The sequence below is a fragment of the Peromyscus maniculatus genome, chromosome 7, assembly GCF_049852395.1.
Source record: "Peromyscus maniculatus bairdii isolate BWxNUB_F1_BW_parent chromosome 7, HU_Pman_BW_mat_3.1, whole genome shotgun sequence".
NCBI classification, from domain to species: domain Eukaryota; kingdom Metazoa; phylum Chordata; class Mammalia; order Rodentia; family Cricetidae; genus Peromyscus; species Peromyscus maniculatus.
The window spans coordinates 11,331,907-11,348,902 of NC_134858.1; the positions used below are offsets into that span (position 1 = coordinate 11,331,907).

At 45.4% G+C, this 16,996-nt stretch overlaps 1 protein-coding gene across 5 annotated transcripts in view; it reads left to right on the forward strand.

Moving 5' to 3' along the window:
• The window catches only part of Mre11 (MRE11 double strand break repair nuclease), a 51,481-nt gene that overhangs the window by 13,211 nt on the left and 21,274 nt on the right, over positions 1-16,996 (forward strand). For all 5 annotated transcript variants that reach the window (XM_006990522.4, XM_076575681.1, XM_006990521.4 and 2 more), the window contains exons 7-12: positions 2,846-2,960; positions 6,443-6,628; positions 8,411-8,582; positions 11,857-11,937; positions 14,314-14,440; positions 16,317-16,420. In XM_006990522.4, coding sequence (XP_006990584.1) covers positions 2,846-2,960; positions 6,443-6,628; positions 8,411-8,582; positions 11,857-11,937; positions 14,314-14,440; positions 16,317-16,420 — 785 coding nt within the window. The remainder of the gene's footprint in view (positions 1-2,845; positions 2,961-6,442; positions 6,629-8,410; positions 8,583-11,856; positions 11,938-14,313; positions 14,441-16,316; positions 16,421-16,996) is intronic.

The window sequence follows — 16,996 nt, forward strand, 5'->3', positions numbered from 1 at the left end:
TAGAAGGAAGAGAGGAAGAGAAGAGATTGAGGAGTGAGTGGAAGTAGTAGCCAGAGAGGGAGGAGGACGCCAGGGGCCATCTACCCAACCACCCAGCTACACAGTAAGTCACGGAGTAAGAGTAAGATTTACAGGAGGAAGAGAACAGGAAAAGCCCAGAGGCAAAAGGTAGACAGCATAAGTTAAGGAAAGCTGGCTAAAAACTAGCCAAGCTAAGGCCAGGCATTCATAATTAAGACTAAGTCTCTGTTTGTGATTTATTTGGGAGCTGGGTGGTGCCCCCCCCCCCAAATAGTAAAAAACCCAGCAGCATTGCTTAGTTTCTGTTTATTGTTTTGGACCTTTTCTTTAGAGTCACATTTACAAAGCTGGATGACAGACATGCACACTGCTTAGCAGAACTGCATTTGGTGTCGTAGAAGTGTGTAAGAGGTCAAGCATCCTGTTTAGTACAGTGACACTGGCCTTTTTAGTTTATGAGATAAAATCTGGCTGCTGTGAGTTGTGACACTCTGGATGTAAGAGATGGAGGAAGACCCATTATTACAGATTATGTACGTTAAAATTAATTTTGCCGTTTTACTTGTTTTTCCATGTGACTGGGAGAAAATCATATATCTGGTCATTAGTGGCTCACATTATGCACCTGCTCTCCACCTGACATCTTATTATTAAAGCAGACTCAGAAATCTGCTTTACCCTGGGTGTGCTGTTATGTGCTTGTAATCCCAGCCCTGGGTAGGTGAGGAGGGGGAAATCCTTAGGGATAGCTGGGCAGCCAGCATAGCCAAATCGGGGTACTGTAGACCAGCTGGAGGCTCTGTCTTCAAAACAAGGTGGATGGTACCTGAGGAATGACACTCAAGCTTGATGTCTGTTCTCCACACACGTGTGCGTGTGACACACACACACACACACACACACACACACACACACACACACACACACTTTGTCAATTTAATTGTCCTCCCTCCCTCCCTCTCTCTTCCTCCCCCCGTTCCTCCCTCTTTCCTTCCCTCCCTCTCTCCCTTTTTTCCTTCCTTTCTTTTTTATTTGTTTGGTTTTTGGTTTCTTCAACGCAGGCCCTCATTATGTAGCTCTAGCTGTCCTAGAACTCACTCTAGACCAGACTAAACTCAAATTCACCTGCTTCTGCTTCTGCCTCCAGAGTGCTGGGACTAAAGGTGTGTGCCACTACTCCTGGTGCTTCTGTTTTCCATTTCTTTAGTGTTCTGTAGGAAAGCCTTTTTGCTAGACTTTATTATACATGAAGGAAAAAATAAACACTTTAAAAAAAAATTTACTATTATTTATACAGAGTTCTGCCTGTATGTATGCCTGCAGGCCAGAAGAGGGCACCTGATTTTATTACTGATGGTTGTGAGCCACCATGTGGTTGCTAGGAATAGAACTCAGGACCTCTGGAAGTGCAGCCAGTGCTCTTAATCTGAGCCATCTCTCCAGCCCCCTAAACACTGTTTTTGAAGAACACACTTTAAAAATTCTGTATATTTTATATCAAGCCTTTTTGAGGCTAGAAATAATGTGTAAAGCCCATTTGTTGTGCTTGATGTTTGAATCTGAGATAGAACACGAAGGGGATAGACATTTTAAAAGGCCACTGGCGGCGGTTTTAGTGTCTGCAGTATTGGGTATTGTGTCTCCTGAAAAATGGCTTGTTCTTACATTTGAATTGTGTCTTGGCTGTTATCTGGGGCACCCCTTTTCAGTGATCCATTTTCCTCCCGAGTTACCCATCCTGTTCTGTCCTTAACTGGCATCTGCTCCGTCCTAAACCTAAAGCATATGTTTTGTTATCAGCAAGTTCTCAGCACCCTCAGACTCTTCTGGAGCCCCACCTCCACCTTCTCCCTTCAGTGATGCCCAGCTGGAGCCTACTCCCTGTGTCCCCCTTAGTTCTCACACCTGGGGCTGCTGGGCAGAAGTAGGGTCCCTGTTCCCCTTGCACTGACAGCCGGCCGTGTCCACATACTCGGTCCCGGGAGGCCGCTGCCACTGGAGGTTTCCCTCAGCCGCGTCTCCAGGTTTTACCAGCACTGGCAGTTCTTCAGCATGCGGGTTTTCCTACCAGCGCTGCGGGCCTTGTGTGCTGGACTTGCCGGTCCTGTGTCCACCTCACTGTTTACTCCATACACTCAGCTGTCTCTGCATCCAGTCACTGGCTTTCTTCTGTCGTCAGAGTGTGGAGTAGCAGCCTTGTTCAACCCTCCCCAGCTCCACAGTGACTCTCTGTGATCGTGTCTTGGCCTTTCCTTCTAACATAACAATGACAATTTTTATTTATTACTGTCTTGTTACTTGTTACTTGCTTTCTTGGTGTCTTCTACTAGACCAAGGCAAGCCTCTGAGTATAGGAAGAGTTCCTTAAAATCACTGAATTATTAAAAAGCACAGACTCAGTATATATAATAGTATGATACCTTAAAGTACATTTTAGAAACTCCCCTCCCCTTCAGTGTTCATTTCTGTGCATGTTATATGGCATATCAGAGTTGAAAAGTGCGTTTACTTAGCATTCATGTAAAGGGATGAGAGATGATGTTACCAGACATTCTGGTGGGAATGTAAGCATGGGAACCTTTACATATTATCCTGTTTCCCAGAGTGGAAAGTATTCTTTGGCTGCAACTGAATGCTGTTGTGCATGAGCCTGGAGCATTTGTTGGTAGATACCATTTATTCGTGTGGTTCCAAAATTCAGATCTATATCTGAACAGAAAAATGTAGTCCTTTGAGAAATACGTAATTTAGAAGTAAAACCTGTTCAACCTTTTAAATACACAGTAGGAAAACAGTTTTAAAATAGTGTTGTGTTCCTCCACAGGGTCCATTCCAGATGAAAGGCTCTATCGGATGTTTGTCAATAAAAAAGTAACAATGCTGAGACCAAAGGAAGATGAGCACTCATGGTTTAACTTATTTGTGATTCATCAGAACAGGTAAAAACACGCTAAGTGAAGCACCGAGGTTCTCAAGACCTGTTTGCACAGGCCCTTAGTAAAGGCCTGACTCCTTCACCGTCTCCAGGATCAGTTCAAGAGGGCTTCACTGCTTTGTGTGACTTCAGACTGAAGCCAGTTGATGAGAATTAATAACCTATGAAAGAATGTTTGCCCAGAATGGCTGAGACAGAAGAGTAACCATAACAGACGCATTGCTGCAGCGAATAGTGGGACATTGCCAACCTGCCCCATCCCATCTGCTTTCTCGTATCCCTTAGGAAACACTATTTTTGTTGTGAATTAATCATCCCATGTGCTTTACTGTATTATCCACAGAAGATACTTAGTATATTAGGAATCACTGTGTGTCCTAGACAGCAAGTGTTTAATATTACTTACTGAACTTCATCCTTCCTGGTACTTAGAAGTGTTACTGATCTGTAGTTGTATTTTTCTTCTGTCAGTGAGCATTTTATTTCACATTTTATGCTTTATAAAATTTGATGCACTGAGCACTTCCTCTATGCATCTGTGTTTGTGTGTGCTGTGTATGTTGTGTGAATGCCCTTCCAGAAACATAGCTAGATCAGCTGTCTTTGCTAGTGGTTGTAGATAGTTTATTCTGTTCATAGAGTCCACGGTAGATTGGGAGGAAGAGAAACCAGAGGAAGCGAGGTGTGTCCTGTGATCTTTATAGTGGAGAAGTGAGACACCGTGGTAGGAGTGATTGCAGGAAGTCGGAAGGGGAGAGAGACAGAGCTGGGAAGTCTGAAGAAGACTCCAGGGATGTGGGCCTGACCGTGCAGTGTGTTTGAGTCATTTAGGCTAAGTGCTGGGTCAGTGCAGCTCTTGAGGAGGCAGACTTAGGAGTGGGAGACTGTGTCTCAAGTGTGCTCTGGTGTGCGTGAGTTCCTTGAACCTTTACACCACTGCTGAGCATTTCCTTTTCCGCCTCACCTTGCACCACACAGGGAAAGGTGGAGGGAAAACCCATTATTCCAAAAGATTAAGCCATAATGGGAGGTGGAGAGCCCCGCCGCGGGTTATGTCTGACATCTGCCGCAGAAGATGGTGACGCTCATCTGATCTGAGGGGTGTACTACAGTTCGCTCCTCAGTGCAGTTCTCATTTTCTCTTCTGAAATTAGTATCTGAGGAAGATACTTTATAACCATGTGAATTCCTTGTTTCCCATGATACTGTTGTATCTAACTTGAGCCTGCAGGGTGATTGTGTCCAGCAGTTAGCATTGTGGTATAAGACTTGTGCTGTTTGTTGGCCTTTGGCGAGGGGAGGGGGAGGACGGAGGAGGGAGAGGAAGAGAGACAGAGTGAGAGAGAGAGAGCACATCTGTGTGTTTGTGTTTATTAATTTATTTGTTGAGCATGGCCTTAGATTCTTGACCTCACAAGATGCTGCAGTCCAATCTTGTGTTTTCTTGCCCTCACCTTGGAATCATCCACTTCTCCAAGGAGTTCTGATGGCTTTTGTTGGCAGTACTTAGAAGTAGCGTTTATGTGAGCTTTGGGTGTGCTTGTTGATGCTGGATCTCTAAGCCATCTCAGTGAACCAAGTTAAAGTATAGTAACTACACATTTAAACATACCTAATTTCTCAACTGTATGTGTGTGCACAAAAAATACAACCATAAGTTCATGCTGATTCTAATTTAATCCAGATCTGCACAGTCCATTTTTGTCTTCTCTTTTGCATATTTGTTACTTTTTTTTTCCTAGAAGAAGCCTGGATTATAGTGCATTGCACATGTGTCCCCTTGCACATGCTCATCAAGTGCTCTGCCGCTGAACTCTGTTTTTGTCCTGGTGGTTACTGTTGTTTGTATGAAGTGTACAGAGAACCTTTGTTACTTCTCACCTGCATCCCTGTGAGGAACACATTAGACTACAGTGTCTGTGACTTCAGTCCATGGCCCTTCACATCTAGTCAGGATGCCAGGTTCAAAGCTGTACTGCTTCATTCCTGGCTTCCTTCTCGCTGTTGGGTGTGTGCTTCTTATAGACACTTAGATCCATTCCTTCCCCTTCTCATTCTCAGACATCTGCTGTTATTACATCTGTCAGAGTTCTGGAAAACTGCTCAGTTGGGTGTGTGTCCTTCAATCTTTGCGTTTTACTTTATTTCCACTTTTTTAAAAAAGGTTTATTTATTTATTATGTATACAGCATATATGACTGCAGGCCAGAAGAGGGCACCAGATCTCATTACAGATGGTTGTGAGCCATCATGTGGTTGCTGGGAATTGAACTCATGACCTTTGAAAGAGCAGTCAGTGCTCTTAACCTCTGAGCCATCTCTTCAGCCCCTATTTCCACTTTTTAAGACCAGCTTTGCTCTTGCTGCAGGAGGGAGCCTGAAACTGGTGAGAGACCGTTTGCAGTCTCTCAGCAAGCTGCCGGCACCATTGTCCCTTTCTTCCAGAAAGGATTGTGTGGCTGTGAAGGCACCGTGGCACTGTGCAGCGTTTGAGCGTGCCGTGCTTTTCCTCACACCCCCCACTTGACCCACACAAAGACACACACAGCACACAGGCCCTCTGCTGCTTTCCTAACTCCACTTTCCATCTCCCTGAGTTTCTACACTTCTCCTTGCTGTTGGCACTGTCGAGCCATCCTGGCTTGCCCTTCCCTGCTGGGCATTCTGTCCTCCAATGGATTCCTCCTCTGTGAGGAGGGATCTGTTCTGCTAATTCTAAGCACAGCTTTCACATGAGGTCACTGCAGTTCAGTGTCCTGAAAACTCTTAAAACGACCATTTTAGTCCTTCTTTCTATAGTCAGTAAAAGAAGCAGATGATGTTAAGTCACTGGACCCATTTAGGAGTTTGTTATTTTATTATGAAGTTTAGATTTAACTCACCTTTTTTTTTTTAGATTTATTTATTTATTATGTATACAATGTTCTGCCTGCATGTATGCCTGCACACCAGAAGAGGGCGCCAGTGCTCATTACAGATGGTTGTGAGCCACCATGTGGTTGCTGGGAATTGAACTCAGGACCTCTGGAAGAGCAGACAGTGCTCTTAACCTCTGAACTATCTCTCCAGCCCTCTTAACTCACTTTTTTAATCTGTCTTCTTTTTGTGGTGTGTGATCAGATCTGCTTGTGGGTTTGTGGTGTGTGATCAGATCCACTTGTGGGTTTGCGATGTGTGATCAGATCCACTTGTGGTTTTGCAGTGTGTGATCAGGTCTGCTTGTGGATTTGCAGTGGACAGATCTTGTTTTCCTTCTGTAAATTCTGTCATCTCCTTTCAGTGCAGACCTGGCCTCTTCCTACTTCCTGGCAGGCCTCTAGCTTGATTATGTCCTGCCATTTTGTAAACCTGTGCTTTGGAATTCCATACAATACCCGTCCCTTAGGCAGTTTCTAACAAGGATAGAGAAAAAAGATCTGTGTAGACCTAAGATGGAATTTTCCTTACTCCTGTGAACTTATATTCTGCTCTTAAATCTTGGTGTAGGAGTAAACATGGAAACACCAACTTCATCCCAGAACAGTTTTTGGATGACTTCATTGACCTTGTTATCTGGGGCCATGAGCATGAGTGTAAAATTGGCCCAATGAAAAATGAGCAGCAGCTCTTCTATGTGTCTCAGCCTGGAAGCTCAGTGGTGACTTCCCTTTCCCCCGGAGAAGCTGTGAAGAAGTGAGTACTTACATTTCTAAGACAGTTCTTAAGACATCCTGGCTGTAGTCTGCTTACCCCACATCCATGGTGTTGACAGCAGGGAACAGCTTGGTCAGTTTTTAGATTTCATTCATTACTGTGTGTGTGAGAGGAAGCTTGTATACCACAGTGAGGTCAGAAGACAGCTTTGGAATCAATCAGTTCTCTTCCACTTTGCTCAGGTTCTGGGAATCGAACTCAGGTCTTCAGGCTTGCAGACAGGTGTTTAACCCACTGAGCCGTCCCTCCTCCCCTGAGGTCTCATTGTGTATGAAGGTTGGTTATTGTAGTTGCACTGTTTTTTTGGTTTTGAGGCCTTTTTTTCCACTTTGTCTCATTTATTTTTAGGTAAATAAAAAAATGAAAAATCAAATAAACACTGCTTTAAGAGAAGGAGTACAGATATCCATAGTTCACTTTGAAAGACAAATATACAAAATGCAGTGGAAGATAATAGGGAAGGGTAGGTAGGTAGCTGAGTAGATAATTTAATAATGCCTCACAGTAGAATCCAAGAATTCTACTGTGGGTAAAATGAGCTCTCTACCAAAGTTCTGACTTTGCTCTGCATACATTTTTTTTCTCCACAGTAAAATGGGGGAAACAGTTTTTCTGTAAGTTCTGTGGTCTTGAACAACTTCTGGTTAGCTTGCCTGGACGTGGTCTTGCTCAGTTACCAAGGAAAGGCAGAGGCTGAACTAGTTAATTGCCAAGGTCTCTTCTGGGCCTCAGATTCTTTTTTCCCTCTTCCTCTGTGACAGGGAACACAGGGTGACCACCACAGAGAGCAATCATGTCAGCCACCATGATCTGTCTCCCTCTTCTGATGGAGTTATAGCCATTTGGGGTAAACATCCCAGTTCAGCCTTGGCTCATGCAGCGCCTTCCTCAAGTCGATGTTCCTGGACGTCTGCTTCTCTCTAGCCTACAGTTCTGCAGCTGCACAGGGTCACTCCTGGAATTTCCACTCAGATGTGATTAGATTCAGATTTGGGCAGCTCAAATGGCAGTTGGCAAAGTCCCTGCATAAGCACATTCTCATAAAGTCACTTAGCTGAGCCTTTTCTGGTTATAAATATACTGTTGCAGCATATCTACTTTCTTTCGGGTCCATGCTGGGAGGTGGCTTTTAAGATGGTGTCTCACGGTATGGACAGGCTGCCCTCGAACTCATGGTCCTCCTGTCTTTGCCCCCAAGTGCTGGGATTCAAGAAAGTGTTACGGTGCCTAGCTTTCTAATTTGATTTAAGTTGTTGACATTTCGTGAACTGGGCTTCTGTGGAAGGTCCTACCCAGTGATCTGCTCAGGTTTGGATGGTTATCTTAACGTTGGGATAAAGAGCATGGCAGTGGAGTGTGTGCTTGTGGGTTTTCCTGGGGCTCTGTCATGGTCTGGATAGCATTTTAGTATACTGCTGTGAGGTTTCTTCCTTTAGGAAACTCTATATGTTCAGACAGGAGATGATGGGGGAGTACATTTTATTCTTACAAAGAAGAATGTTTGCCATTTTCTACTATAAAAAAATTAAAGTTAAATTGACAGAAACATCTATTTTTAAGAGTATTTTATAAGAACTAAGAAAAATGGAGCCTTTTGTTTGTTTAAGGAGGGTTGCAGCTGGCCTCTAACTTGTTGTGCCCTGCCTTGGTCTCCTGGGTGCTGGGATCACAGGCATGTGCCCCATGTCTGGCTGATAGCCGTGATGCGTCCGTCCTGCTGAGGACGCCTCCTTTGTGCCTGAGTCCCCGGTTCCTCCGCAGACACGTGGGCTTGCTGCGCATTAAAGGCAGGAAGATGAACATGCAGAAGCTGCCTCTCCGCACAGTGCGCCAGTTCTTCATGGAGGACGTGGTTCTGGCTAACCACCCGAGCCTCTTCAACCCCGACAACCCTAAGGTGACCCAGGCCATCCAGAGCTTCTGCTTGGAGAAGGTAACTTTCTCAGAACAGCAGTGCTGTCCGTGTGGTTTGAGAAATCACTGAGCTTCCGTCACAGGGCTGAGCAGAGCAGAGGGAAGCTGCAGCCCCGCTGGCGCTCAGGAAGTGAGGTCTTTCCTTTTTTAAGTAGATTATTTACCGATTAAATTTGTTCCTTGACAATTTCACACATGTATATAATGTCCCCCTTCTCTCCCTTTCACCCTTGACAGCCCCTCCCCCAAAGTCTTTCCACATTTGTGTCTTTTTGCTTTGTGACTCATTGAGTTTAAATGGGGCCATCTGCTTTGCCCCCGTGCCTGGTGGGCTCTGAAGATGACTGCCCTGCCTTCCCCAGAATCCGTCAGTATCCAGCAGTTGATCTATGACTAACTATTGGTCTTATGCAAGCCTGATGCGGCCGCAGTGAGTTTATGATCGTAATAGTTATGTCACGCCCACAAGGTGATTCTTTGCAGCCATTCTTGTCTCCTGGCTCTTACATCCTTCTGCACCTTCTTCTTCGATGTCCCCTGAGCCTTAGAGGGGGAAGTCTAAGTAGATTTTTTTTACATAGAAGAATGATAGATCCAAAGAAGATGTTAGTTGATTCTCCCAGAACTTCTTTTCAAGAGCATACCCATCCATCTCCTCACTTTGATCCGTGTTTGATAACTGGTTCATCTTCCTTGTGAAGGCAGACATTGACTTTGGAGATGGGAGGACACTATGGTCCCACACCTTATCTCCATTACACATTCCTCCCACCCTGAAAACTACTCCAAATAAAACTGAGCCTTCCTTTGTGCCGTAGCTGGCTGCCCTCCCTCAGCCTCCGAGGTTCTGGGTGCCCTGCTGTAGTTGGGCTGTGCAGTTTATCACATACAGACCGGCAGCTTGACAGCCTGAACTGCTGACATGCTCAGTCCGTACGCGGCTGCCAGCTTTGCCTTTACTTTGTAGTCTCATGGAAGGTAAGAAATGGGATGATAATGACGGTCAGTGGTACGTGCTGACTGCCTCTGTGTGCTGTCTCCCGGGTATCATTTAATCCGTTCACAGTGCTGTATGTGGATAGGTTCTACCTCCCATTTTTTCTTTTTGTTCTTCCTTTGTTCCCTCCTCCTCTTCCTCCTTTTCCTGTTGTTATTTCTAGGAATTGAATCCAGGGCTTTACAGATGTTAGACAATTTCTCTGCCATTGACTGCATTAGCCTCCTAATCCATGTTCTCTGCCACAAACTGGACCTCAGATTAGGCAGCTGGCCAGTGTCACAGCTGAAGGAGCAACGTGTGTGACTTGCGGAACTGAAAAGCTTTAGTGTGTGCAGTTCCACAGTGACTGGCTTCCCAGATCCGGCTGACTAGGGCTGTAGGCCTCTCTACTTGCGGTTCTCCCCAGAATACTCTAGCCGTGTCAAGTTGATGTAAAACTAGCCATCACATCCCTTTCCCCACAGTCGTGATAAGACAGACTGTGAACTGTTCTCTGAGGGTTGAAATCACCTCCTTTGCAACCCCTGCTCCTAAATTCCAATTTTTTTTGCTTTCTTTTTTTCTTTTTTCTTTTTTGAGATGGGTTCTTGACTTGAGGCCTGGCTAGTCTGGAATGTGAGTTCGTTGTGAACCTCCTGCCTGTCCCTCTCAAGTGCCAGGATTCCCAGCATGCCCCACCCTTAGGAGAGTCATAAGAACCCAGAGAGGAGAGTGGTTGCTAGCAGCAGAGACTCAAGCTGTGTGCATCTTGGCCGTTCTGCTATGGTCAGTAGTCATGTTGTTATCGTCACGCCTGTGAGGACAAGGCCATGTGTGAAGTGTTTTGTATTTTAAACTTTTTTCTTTTTTAAACAGCCTTGTTCTGTTGTTAAGCTGGCCTAGAGCTCACTATGACACCTTAAACTCTGTCTTTGTGCCTCTGGAATGTGGGGACCCAGGGTGCCGCCGTGCCCAGCCACCTAGCTCTTCTGTGTACCCTTGTGCTGCCTGGCTCATGCATGCTCGCGGAACTGCAGACTTCCAAGCAGACCTCACTCTTGAAGCTCTCTGTGTCCAGGAGCAGTCACCAGCACAGGTGGCTGCAGACTGTAAGACATTCCACACCACTCTCTCGATTGTACTACCTGCTTTTCAAGTTCCCCGTGTCCGTAGGCTTTCTGGCAGCAGCACCAGATACTGCTGAGGTAAAGTCACTGCTGAGGAGCTGGGCATGGCGCTGCACGCCTGTCATCCCAGAGTGCGGCAGGTGGAGGCAGGGAGAGTAGTAGAGCATTATACAGTCTCAGACTTGGAGAGGAGCTCAGGCTGACAAACTTCTGCAGCCATTAGGAAGACATGTTGGAATGAAAATCTACCCTCTTAGACCTTAGCTCTCTCTCCGAGGCAATATAGGACAAGTGCTTTTGCTTTTGGATCTCTGAGACTTCATAAGCTTGACCTGGTATAGCACGAGGCAGCTTCAGATGTTGGAAACATCTTGTTTACTTAAACTTTTCCAAGGTAAACATTCCAAGATCCTATGGATCTCTGCAGAGTCTATGATGCCACTGAAAACCTTGATTCATTTGGCTTAAAGTTAAGGCGAGGGAGCCCATGTTGAAACATGAGTAGCAAATTGGAACAGAATCGGCGTTTACGTTTTCTTGTGAAGGAGTTACATTAGAGATTGAAAAATTGCTGAGAAAGTTTGAAAAAGAAAAGTGCTAAGGGGTGGTGTTGGTGGTGGCATGGCAAGGTGTGTTCAGAAGATGCTGCCAGTGACGTGGGAAGCCACGGTGGCCATGGAGTTCTGCCGAATTCCGTGGTGTTAATCCCACCGAACAGAGTAAAGACCATTGCCCATTCCTTGATCAGATCAAGCAAGATTTATTTTCTGCCAGATAGGGCTATCTCCCTGAAGCGGGGTTTGAAAATATAGAATTGAGCACAGGAGAGTGTAGGGTTTATATAGTCCCCAAACTGCAATGTGAAGGGGTTTTCGAGGAATGGAGGATTTCCAGAGGAATTTTGGCTATGTAGGAACTGAATATTTTAACATAATTTGGCAGACCATCTGATCTTATCAGGGTGTATTCAGTATGTGAGTCAACTCCATAGGGTGGGGAGCGAGTCACATTCCAGAAACAGTTAAAGCATGGTCAACTTTGGCAGCAAACAGTAATGAACTTGTTCTGACCTTATAACTAAATGGCCTCCATTCTTAAGATGGAGTCAGGCCAGTCCATCAATAGCAGTAATATAAACTGTGTTAACCAATTTACACAAAATTTAACACTTTGCCATTTCATTTGAGATTGAAGGAATGCTTGAAAATGCTGAGCGCGAACGGCTGGGGAATCCTCTACAGCCAGAGAAGCCTCTTATCCGACTACGGGTAGGTCCTTTGTGAATTCACCCTCACTAGTTTTCATAATAATGCAGACTTTACGTGCTTTTCTGAAAAGTAGTAAGTTAAGTGCTTGAAGTAGTGAGAATAGTCTCCCCAGAGGCTGAAATGGGAAGCCATGCGGCTTGACGTAATCTCAGGTGAATTTGGTAGGCTTGGTACTTTATTCATAGTCTGTCATTTCCTAAATGATTTGTTTCTTGCCTGTGCTCCACTCCGGGCACTTTGGCCTTGCTGAGGCTCCAGGGAGGAATCCCTTCTATTCTCACTCTCCCTGCTCCAGTGCCCCGCAGCCCGATGGTTTGTGTTATCTAAACCTAAGGTTTCATTACATTCTCTCTGCCCTGTGTGGATTCTTGTTCTGGTTGCTGTGTGCGCTGCACTGTCGGCCTGCCTTTCCCACCCTGATACAAACATGGAGGAGCGGGCCTTCCATTTGTCCCAAAGCGTCTTCCTTCCCGCCAGCCCTGCTGTGTTTCTCTGACTGTCTTCCATGTGCTCAGACACACGTAGCCTGCAGTCCTGACATTCTGTTCCTCAGGTCACCATCCTCAAGCTCTGATGGAGCAGGTAACCTTTAATTTTGAGTTCACCTCAGTTTTGACCCTGAGTTACTCAGGCCCTCCCTGAGCTATCTCCAGCTCCTCCTGACTCTCAGCTTTCTTTTCAGTCTAGGCATATTAAGGTTTTAACAGCATTTGGTAGTGACTCCTTATTTACCTGTAAGCCCCGATGCTCAGGAGGTGTGGCCTTAAGCGTCACCAGTGTTTAAAATGTGGAATTCCCACATTGCCCTGCTGCCTTCTGACAAGGTCCCCAAGAGATTTATCTGCACATTACCATTTGAGAAGTCCTGGGATACACCCGAGGGGCTGAGAACCTGAGGGTGCTCAGTCTAGGAGGCTGGTGCCTCGGTGGTCAGAGTAGTCACAGCCTCACACTGCAGAGGCCAAGAACCCTGTGATTGCACGGTCCTGGAGGCTAGTGCCTCCGCACTGCAATCCGGAGAAGACCTGGAGGGCTCCTGCAGAGCCACCGGGCCTGCAGTCCATGCTCGATTAATAGCTGCAAGGGACTCGACAGCAGCAGGAACAGGATGAATCAACTCAGCAGCAAGGAGGACGGGCAAGTGAGGACAGTGATGCTCTTCCTGCCCTTTTTATCTGCGCTCCTACCAGAAAGTGCCGTCCACATTGCAGGGGCGGTTCCCACAGTAATTACGGCAGTAAAGACAAATGTGGTGTCAGGGTTAGAGTCCATGCTGCTGGGGCAGAGGCAGCAGGTGACCGGCATGGTGGCCATCCTAGAAGCTGAGGGCTCCGGTCTTGTGAAGTGGAGAGTGCACTTAGCAGTAGTTGAGGCCTTTTACTCTCAGAGCCTCCTCCAGAAACATACTTCCTTGAACGAGGCCACACCTGCTAAGCCTGAGACTTTGGGGGACATCTCATTCAAACCACTCTAAGTAGTCGTTTCTCAGAACCCGGACGTGGAATTCCTCACTGCCTGCATTGTGCTAGCACTTGTCTGGGTCCAGTCTGGAGACGTCTCCCTGGGACACGGATGAAGAAGCTGACATGTGTACTGAAGGTGTTTTATCTTGTTAAGGAGTCTTAGGGTTTCTATGCTGCATCGAAACACCATGACCACAGAGCAAGTGGGGGGGGGGGGTTGTGTGGCTTACATACTGCTGTTCTTCACTGAGGGAAGTCAGGGCAGGAACTCAAACAGGAAGGACCCTGGAGGCAGGAGCTGATGCAGAGGCCGTGGAGGGGAGCTGCTTACTGGCTTGCTTCCCATGGCTTGCTCAGCCTGCTTTCTTAGAGAACCCAGGATCAGCAGCCAAGGGATGGCCTCACCCACCTTGGGTTGGGCCCACTCACACTGGTCATCAGTTGAGAAAATGCCGTACAGCTGGAACTCATGGAGGCATTTCCTCAACTGAGGCTCCTTCCTCAGATGACTCTAACTTGTGTCAAGTTGACACAAAACCAGCCAGTACAGGGTTTATCCCTTTATTTTGAAAGTTGAAAAATTGACCTAAGAATCCCACCTTGTTTTCAGATGGTACCTCGGCTGTCACAGGAGACAGAGTACATTTCAGAATGCTGGGATGGCATTGCCTTGTTCTCTTAAACAAGAAGTGTGTTTGTATAAACCTCACCTTCTGAGTATGATTCTGTCAATAGGACAAGTGGTTTAACATAATCATGACCATTACACATAGGACATGAGTTTGGAAAGATACAAGTATTGAGCTTTTAGAGTGATATAAATACTATAGATACCAGACTATAGATTCTAAACTGTGGATGCAAAAAAAGGTGCATTTCTCAAAAATTGGTACACTGTTTCCTGTCTTTCCAGGTGGACTACAGTGGAGGCTTTGAACCTTTCAGTGTTCTTCGCTTTAGCCAAAAATTTGTGGATCGCGTAGCTAACCCCAAAGATGTCATCCACTTTTTTAGGCACAGGGAACAAAAGGAAAAAACAGGTAAACTCGTTATTTTAAAAAGTTAGAGAATGCTCTGGTGGAATTTGTGTAAATCAGTCTTTGGTAAAATCAATGCAAGATAGTAGTAGACATTTTAGTATTTGTAATGTTAGACAAAAAAATGTAAGGCAATAGTTTATCTTTTGAAAATGAGCATTTGGGATATTTTCTAGTTGTTTGTTGACTCGTTCTTCTGTAGCCTCTGGCCTCACACTCTAGATCCTTCTCCAGTGTCCTGAGTGCTGGGACTGCGGCCTTGCACTGTCCCGCCCACCGCACTGTCCCACCCAACTGTATTCGGCTTTTAAAGTTGTGGTCATTAATGATGGCTTGGAGGAAGGCTTTGTCTGCAGACACAGCTTTTTTATACAGTGGTGCTAAGTAACAGTACTCAGACTTGAGGTGTCTCTTCTTCACAATACATGGAGTATTTCCTACCGTGGAGTAATAGTCAGAGTGCATACTTTCAACTTTTGCATTTTCAAGTATTTTGACTTAGTAGTGACACTTTGAAGTCAAAAGTGTCCTGTAGTTTGGTATTTTTGATAATTGAGTAGTTCCTTTCCAGTTAAATTTTATAAACACTTAGTGTCCTGTTAACCATAGAACAAAGTCATCAACTAAAATAATACTTTTTCATAAGAAGTATCAATCATGTTCATTATAGAAAGTCCTTCCCTTTATAACTAGTAAGAGACTTTTCAGCAGTGGTAAAAATTAAGAATAATGGGTTGGGAGAGATGGCTCAGAGGTTAAGATTACTGGCTGCTCTTCTAGAGGACTCAGGTTCAGTTCCCAGCACTCACATGGTGGCTCACAACTGTCTCTAACTGTAGTTCCAGAAGATCCAATGCCCTCCTCTGGCCTCTGAGCACTCCTTATACATGGTGCATAGGCATGCATTCAGATAAATGTTCATACACATTAGGAAAAAAATAAATAAAATCCTTAAAAAAGTAACTTACAAATGCTGTGAATTCAACCTGAAGCCATCTTTCAGATATTGAAGTGTAGGTCATACAGTGTTGCTATGGGAACAGAAAGCCACATGCAAGAACTGTTTTGGATGTGAGTTTTATCAGTTACTACTTGTTGGTTCCTTGACAAGAACCTTGTCCTGTTTGAGTTTTATCCCCAGTAGGTTTTGGCCTGGGAATACTTTTTTATTTAAATTTGAATTGTTTGGTGGAAATGATGTCACGTGGGTGTGTCTTAACTGAGTCTCTTATTTTGACCACTTTATTACATATGTGACATGGTGTAAATTAATAGCTTCTCCACTGTTAAGATCCCTCATGCATAAAACTGGACTTGTTTTGTAAATGGCCTGAACGCAGTGTCTGGCAAATACAGTGTAGTCATTGTATTTAAAAGAAGTATCAACGCTTTTGGAACTTAAAAAGGTATTTGTCCATCTGGCCAGAGATGCAGTGCACCAGGTAGTCTCTGCACTGCGGGCACTGTTGTGTGTCTGCTGCGCTTTGGTTGACTGCTCTGCACAGGAAGTCAGCAGAAGTGCGTTGAGCATACTTCCTGCTAGTGCTCGCACAGAATGCTGACAGGGGCTCAGGGCTGAGAGCCAGTCTGTAAGAGGCATTGTCAGTGAAACTGGCTCCTTCTATTTGAACTGGGTGTGGTGGTGACAGCAGCAGCCTTTTTGGGTACTCTGATTTATCATGGGCCCTAGAAGTTCTGTCCACCCCCTTTCGGACTGTGTGGAAAAGGAAATAAACCCAAAATAACACCAAGGCAATTAGCAAATTTGAGGCCCTGTTTTTTTTGCCTCAAAACTGATGTGGAGCCACTAAGGATGGTGAGAGTTTGACTATTTGTGTGTTATAGAAGCTGCTGTTTCTTCCTGGCTCCCTTCCTGTAGGTGAAGAGATCAACTTTGGGAAACTTATCACAAAACCTGCTTCGGAAGGAACGACACTCAGAGTGGAAGACCTGGTGAAGCAGTATTTCCAGACTGCAGAGAAGGTAATTCCTTACAGCTCACAGCTCTAAGCATGGCTGACAGCAGATTTTAGTGTGGCGTGTGTACAGTCCCTAAGTAAAGTGACTCCACGGTGCTTCTGTGAAGTACGCAGTGTGAGGTAGTCCGTGTCAAAGGGTTGGGTGGACATTCTGATATAATTAACAGAACAATTGCTGGCACTGTGCTGCTCTTCTGTCTCCGTTCTAAGTCTTGATCTAAGTTTCTATCTTATGTGCGAATGTAATTTTTCCTTAGTTACATGTTTTTCTTTCTGAGACAACCATATGATAGGAAAGCCACTTGGACGTCTTTAGTCATATTTATTTGAAAAAACACAGATCTGTTACCTGGCAGTTGTGTAGGTCAGAAATGGCATTGGTCTCTGGGCAGAAAGCAAGGTGTCAGCAGGGCCACGTTCCCTCCGGCGCTTCTGAGGGAGAGTCTGTTTCTTAACGTTCCAGTCTCTAGCAGTCCTCAGTTGTCCTGGCTGAGTCTCCTTTGTCCATGTGCACAGCCAGCAGTGTTCCATCTCTGTCCATTTTCCCACCTGTGCCTCCCTCGTCTCTTTTCTGAAACCC